At 48.9% G+C, this 6,884-nt stretch overlaps 1 protein-coding gene and 1 pseudogene across 1 annotated transcript in view; both read right to left on the reverse strand.

Annotated features, from left to right (window-relative positions):
- The window catches only part of CLIP2 (CAP-Gly domain containing linker protein 2), a 63,890-nt gene that overhangs the window by 12,235 nt on the left and 44,771 nt on the right, over positions 1 to 6,884 (reverse strand). The window contains exons 9-11 of the mRNA XM_023537493.1: positions 5,634 to 6,569; positions 3,390 to 3,447; positions 528 to 604 (exon numbers count right to left, since the gene is read on the reverse strand). Of these exons, the coding sequence (XP_023393261.1) occupies positions 528 to 604; positions 3,390 to 3,447; positions 5,634 to 6,569 (1,071 nt within the window). The remainder of the gene's footprint in view (positions 1 to 527; positions 605 to 3,389; positions 3,448 to 5,633; positions 6,570 to 6,884) is intronic.
- LOC105299668 lies at positions 2,249 to 3,345 on the reverse strand (annotated as a pseudogene).

Here is a 6,884-nt window from a genome sequence, read left to right on the forward strand (position 1 = left end):
GTTGGGACCAATTATGCCACGTGAACGTGATGGGAACTGGAGAGAACTGGGGGTGGGAACCATTTCTCAGGATGGGGGTTGTCTCATGGACACCACCACTGGCACTCTGGTGGAAAAGAAGCAGGGCCAGTTTGTCACCAAATCACAAATTCCAGACCCCTGGCTCTCCTCAGGCTGTCACTTCCCCTGTGCCTTGCTCTCTGCTTTAACTGGCATTCTTCCCCCTCAGTTCTAAAATCCAGGTATTTCCTCCACGGGTTGGGGACGATATACTGTATCAAAGTGGCCTCTGAAAAACCAAAAAGTTCTGATGGATTTCAGAATGCAGAGCAGCTTTTAGTGAGAGAAACTGGCTGGGGACCCCAATCATATTACAGACCAAGGGTGGAAGTCTGGTGTCGGTGAACTGACCCAGGCCACTTTCTCCACCAGGCAGAGTGCGCGAAGGCATCCTGACCCAGGTGCCACACTCCACTGGCACACAAAGCCCCCGCCTCTGCCCTCCATCAGGGAAACTTACCACTTACTTGGGCCCTGAGCATCTCGGTCTGCGATGTCAAGGCTGTCACCTCTTTGTCCCTCTTGTTCAGCTTGTCCTGCAGGCCTAGGGGAGAAAGGAGAGATAAGGAGCCATTGATACTACAGGTTCAGTGCTGCGGTTCAGTGGTCACCACCCCTCTCACTGGGTAGCCACTCTGAATCAGAGGCTCCGATACCATGTGATGTCAAGCAATTTAACTCTCAGAGTCTGTTTCCTCGAGCAAAAAATGGATAATAATAATGGTGCCCATGTCACCTGGTCATGTGCATTCAATATTGGATAGCCTGAGAACAGTTGTAAAAAAGATAATGCATGGAAAGTGCTAGAAACATCACGACTTTCCATAAGTTAATTAATAAATTGAATGTAATACTAATAAAAATACCAACAAGATTTTAATGTTTGTAGAACTAGATAAGCTGATTGTAAAATCTCTTAGAAAAATAAACAAGAATAGCCAAGAGAGTATGGCAAAACTTTTTCAGAGTTAAACAGAGAATTACCATATGACCTAGCAATTCTACTCTAGGTATACGCCCTAAAACAGGTGCTCAACAAGTACCTGTATATGCATGTTTTTAGCAACATTATTCATAATAGCCAAAATGTGGGAACAGCCCAAATGTCCATCAACAGGTGGATGGATAAACAAAATGTGGTATATGCATATCATTGAATATTACTCAGCCATAAACAGGAATGAAGCACTGACACATGCTACAACATAGATGAATATATTATGCTTTGTGAAATAAGCCAGACATAAAAGGCCACATAGTCTATGATTCTATTTATATGAAATACTCAGAATAGGCAAATCCATATAGACAGAAAGCAGATTAGTGGTTGTTGGTGGCTGGAGCGAGGGGAGAATGGAGAGTGACTGGTAATGGGTATGAGGTTTCTTTTAGAATGATGAAAATGTTTTGGAACTACATAGAGGTGGTGGTTGCAGAACACTGTGAATGTGTACTAAATGCCAGTGAATGTTTACGTTAAATTGGTTAATTATATGTTATGTTAATTTTGCCTCAGTAAAAAAAAAAGGCCAAGAGAATTTTGAAAAAGCAAAATAGGAAAGACTAGGATTACCAGTAATTTAAAAACAAACAAAACTTGAATAATTAAAACATTATAGAATTGGCATATAAACAGACAGAAAGGTCATCGGAAAGGAACAGAAAGTCCAGAAACAGAGTCAGTTACATAAGGGAATTCAAATCAGTAAGTAGAGAAGGGGAAATGAGTTTTTCAAAACACAGCGTTGGGACAAGTAGGTACTCTTTTAGGGAAAAAAAAAAAATGGATCCTTACCTCGCACCTTATAGAAAAATGAATTCTACATGAATCAGAGATTTAAATAGAATGTGGAACTAAGAAGTACTAGAAGAAACCATGGGATACATTTTAAAATAATAAACCCAGAAGCTAAAAAAAAAAAAAAAATCTGCATTGCAAACACCACTATAAAAGTCAAAAGACAAACCACAAATGGGAAAAATATTTGCAATGCCATATATAAAGAGTTTCTAAAAATTAACAAGAAGATCAACAACCTAATAGGGAAAAAATGGTCAAAAGATACAAATAGAAATGGAAATGGAGCTTCATTTATAATGAACGAAAGGTGAGTTGAAATTACATCAGGTAACATCTTTCACCACTCAGACTGGCAGGGATCAATGAGAGTTTTGGGGTTTTTTTTTCCCCCATTGAGGCATTTTATTTGGACATATGTTTTACACCCCTAGGAAAAGAATCCCAGGATTTTCCCTCCTGTGTGTTTTCGTCCTGCTTCTTCATGGTCCATGATGCCTGCCGAAGTTGTCAGTACAATGAAACCAAACTGACAGGATGGGAACAGGTTGTTCTGCCATTTTTCTAGATCTTTGAATCGCACATTGAATCCGGGGCTGATCACTCCACACTTGTTTGACCTGCCTGTGAGGTTCATAACAATTTTCCCAGCTCTGTGATCATCAATTATTTCAAACTCGCCAATGATGCTTCTTCATCACAGTCAGACACCAGACGATGACTTTGGAGCACAGCCTAATGAGAACCTGGTGTTTGCCTCTCTTTTCAGCAGTGTTGATGCTCATGAGTGCATCGGCCAGGACGTTCATGCGCACCATTATGGCGGCATAGAAAGATTGTGGAAAGAGCCAATCACAGAGTTTGATGAAACGTAATTCGTGAGACTTGTGAGGAAGCACACTTTCAATCACAGCTGGCAGAAGTTAAAATTAGTTGAGCCCAATGGAGAAGAAGGTAATTTACCACAGCAGTGTTTGTAATAGTCAACGACAACCTACAATCTATGAGTAGGAAATGACTAAATACATGATGGTGGCTCCACAAAATGGAATATTCTGCACCATGGAAAAAAATGTAATGATAAGGAAGAGTCTCCAAGATACATTATTAAATGGAAAAAAGTAAAGGGCCGAACAAAGCGGGAGGTATGGCACCATCTGTTACCCCTTTGCTTGTTTGTGCATAAACTACCTCTGTATAGGAACAAAAGTTGGCCAACATTGTGCCTTTGAGAAGGGAACTGGGAATAGGGGACCCTTCACCTTATGCCCTTTGAACCATTTGTAGTTTATACCTCTTTTAAAAATAAAGTAAAATCAAACAAATAACAAGGTATTTACACAATGCCTGACTCTCAATAAACCTCCTCACCTGGGGGGGGTGAAGGGCTTGTGCACGCAGTAGGACACTAACTGGCTTTCACTAACTGGCAGATGATGCAAAACCAAGTGGGACCCAGCCTGAAGGCAAAACCAACCAGCCAGCCTGTTTTCCCGAAGCCCTGCGTCCCGCCTGCCCAGTGGCCACTCACCCTCCACAGTTTCCTTCATCCTGATCTTCTCTCCTGAAATGTCGTTCGACTCAATCATCTGAAAGAAGAGGCCTGTAAAGGGGACGCTCGCCTCCCCACTCTGCCCTCAGCCCCAGCCAGCCCAGTAAGCACACCCCGCCCCTACACAAGTTGACTTTCAGGGACTTGTGGCAAAAAGCACAGATGTCCTTGGTCTGGCCACCCTGACAACAGAGGACACCCCCTCTGCTCCCAACGCCCCCAAGGTTGCTTGTGCAGTTTCTGTGTGAACACCTCCTACCCCTTCCTCAATTGAAAACATCTTATATTAAACAGACGTCTCCCCCGAAATGCCTACAGAGGTTGGTCCTGGGAACATTTCCATCAACACCCAGGGGCAAGACTGCAGCCTCAGTTCCCACCCATGAAACAAGTTTTGGCTACCATGGGCAGTGTGGGCAAAGCATGCCCAGGGCTGGCTTCCAGAGGGTCTTCAAGAAATGCTGCTTCCTTTCTCTCCAACACTTCTTTTAAATAATAAACCCAGACGCCGAAAAAGAAAAGATTAAGAAAAAAAAATCTGTATGGCAAACATCAACTGGCTCCTTACTGCTTCCTCCCTCAGAAGTTTCCGGCCTCCTGTCCAAGCTGGCTGTCCTCTGGGCTTGCAGTTTGCCAGAGCCTAACACTGGGGATCAGGGCAGCACAGAGCTGAGCAGCAGTCACCTCTATCAACCTGCACCTCTTCTCACACATCCCAAGGCCTCTTTTAGTCTTAGCTTGTTGTGATTGACTAAGCCCTCTAGATCTTTACTTACATACACTGCAGGGAAAAGGAGGCACACACTAAAACATTTTTTACAAAAAAAATCCCATACTTGCTACACAAGACAAAATATCTAATTGTCTCTAGAGTTAAACCTCTGAATCTGGAAAGAATGTGGGTCCAGACCCAGGTCCCATGTGTGTGGAAATCAAGACAGGTCTTTCTGAGGTCTGTGACTGAGGACAGAGGACCATCCTGAGGCCTGTACCCCACGCTCTGTGGAACTACAGCAGCCCCAAACCTGCCCCACTATGGGAGTCCAAGTCCCGTCCCAGGTCCGACCCCTTTGCCCTGAGGAGCCAGTCAGGCCATGTGGACACAGCTAACCTGGGGCTCTTCCTTTTCTCTCTGCCCAAGATCTTGGCAGAGTGTGGTCACTCCCTGGAAGAAGAGACCTCAAGGCATGACACAGGCAGAGCTCTGTTTACAAAAAGTGTCCTGTACTTGGAACTCCTGACAACTTTTTACTCGAATGCTAAATTCTAATTTAAAAGTATAAGGGGAACTGGAAGCTGAAGAACCCCTGGGGCCTGTTAAAAGGCAATGATCATGCTGCTTTCCCTTTATATAAGATTTGACTCTTGTCATCTTCTCAGCATCCTCTGTCAGCCCTCTGGCAGCAGTGTCGGGCAGGATCTCTGCCGCTGGTGGGCAGAGACCCTGGGAAAGTTACCATCTCAGGGTCTTAGTTGGCTCATCTATGAAACGCAGCCAACATTGACCTCCTGGGAGTGAAGCTGAAATGGGGCAACATAGGGCTTGACACAGGTGTGGCGCCCAGAGCCACTCAAAGGCCCTTCCCAGCCCCGCTGGAGTGGACATAGCCCATGCCACCTGGGGTCTCAGCCTCCTCAGCTAGGACGTCTAGATTTGGAGCAAAACTGATACTGGTGGCAGCACCCTCTCCAGGGCTCCCCTATCTAGCCTTCCAGACCCCACTCTGGGGACCTCCCCACTCTGAAAAAGTGGCTGTTGAACTGCTGTTCAGTCTCAGTGGGACTGGCAGAAAGGAGGACATCATCAGATACCCTAGGTCAGTGCTCGAGTTGAAGACAGGGGCCCTGGGGATGGGCAGGGCTTGTCCTCCAGGTCCGTGCAAGCCCCATGGCACAGGACCCTGCACAGTGGGACACGTCTGGGTTCAGTGGGGATTTGGGGCCTGGGAGGAAACCTGTTCTCTGCTCTGAGGTACATCTCTCTCCAGGCCTGGACTCCTCTGACCACCTTGGGTCCTCAGGCCAGCTACCTTTCTGAAAGAGGGACAAGGGGCTCTTCCTCCGAGCCTGGTGCCCCCAATCCTACATGGGCACGCATCTGGGGGTCAAGGAGAATCCTTCCCTGGGCTGGAAAGAAAAGGTGAATAAACACTTAAGCCCTTCCCAGCCAGACCCTTGTGACCATGGGGTCCTGCACAGCCCGGCAGGGGGGTGCCTGCCTACATTGGTGTGCTGGGATGAGCACAGGGACTCGACAGCTTGAAGTCTATTTTCGGCGACCAGCAGCTTCTCCCGCAGCCTCTCGGCCTCCTGCTTGCTCTGGGCCTCCGACCGCTGCAGCAGCTCATAGTCTAGCATCTTCTTCTCAGCGAGGGAGATCTGCTCCTTGAGGAACTCAATGGCCTGTGCCTGGCCCCGGTACTCCGCATCCAGCTTCTCCAGCTCATGCACCCGCAGCTCGGAGTCGCGGCGCTGGTCCTGGGCCTCCTGCAGCTCCAGCCGGTGCTGGCTGGCCTGCACCTCCAGCTGGGCCCGCCAGTGCTGCTGCAGCCCAGCCAGCTCCTCCTGGGCCTCTTGCAGCTTCTGACGCAGGCCCTCCTTCTCCTTCACGTGCACGGCAGTCTCGATGTCGTGCTTGGCCCGCAGGTTGCCCAGCTCCAGCTGGTGCTCCATCTTGATGCCCTCCATCACAGCCTTCAACTCCCCGATCTCCTTCTGCTGGGCACCCGGGCCCGAGTTCAGGGTGGCCTTGAGGTCCTCCAGGGACTTCTGGTGGTCCGAGGCCAGGGAGTCCAGCTTGGACTTCCAGTTGTCCATGAGCCCCATGTTCTCGCTGGTGGCCTGCTGGACCTTGGCCTTGAGGTCCACCACCTCTTGTGCGTACTTTTCGTTGGCAGCCCGGAGCTTCTCCACCTCCGCCTGGTAGGCCCTCAAAGCCTTCTCATACTTGTCCCGCAGCACACCGCTCTCCCTCTGGTGCTCCTTGCTGGCCGACAGCAGCCGCTCCCGCAGCCGCAGGGTCTCAGCAGCCTCGGGGTGGTCAGTGGGAGGCGGGCCCGAGTGCAGCAGGCACTGCTGCAGCTCCTCGATCTCACCACGCCGCAGGTTCAGCTCCTCCTCCAGCTGCAGCACCCGAGACTTCTCTGCCACTGTGGTCAGCTACCAGGGAGAGAGGGAGACAGGGGTCAGCAGGACGGCTGGAGGGCGAGGGACACAACAGTAGTATGCGGGGGTGGTGGTGTCCTACCACTCAAGGGCCCCAGCCCCTGCGGGGAAAGCTCGTGGGAAGGGAAGGGCACCCACTCCTCCCCGAATGCTGGTTTTTCTTAGTGGCCCTGCCCACCACAGCTCCCAGAGAAACTCCCCAGCTTGTACCTCAGTGATTCAGGGAGTCCACTGTCCCTGCTTCCCTAGGTTTGGGGCAAATTAATTTATGGCTTTCCTTCAGTTCATGTTATTTTTAAAAGGCAGAGA

The sequence above is a fragment of the Pteropus vampyrus genome, unplaced genomic scaffold (genome assembly GCF_000151845.1).
Source record: "Pteropus vampyrus isolate Shadow unplaced genomic scaffold, Pvam_2.0 Scaffold193, whole genome shotgun sequence".
Lineage (NCBI taxonomy): Eukaryota > Metazoa > Chordata > Mammalia > Chiroptera > Pteropodidae > Pteropus > Pteropus vampyrus.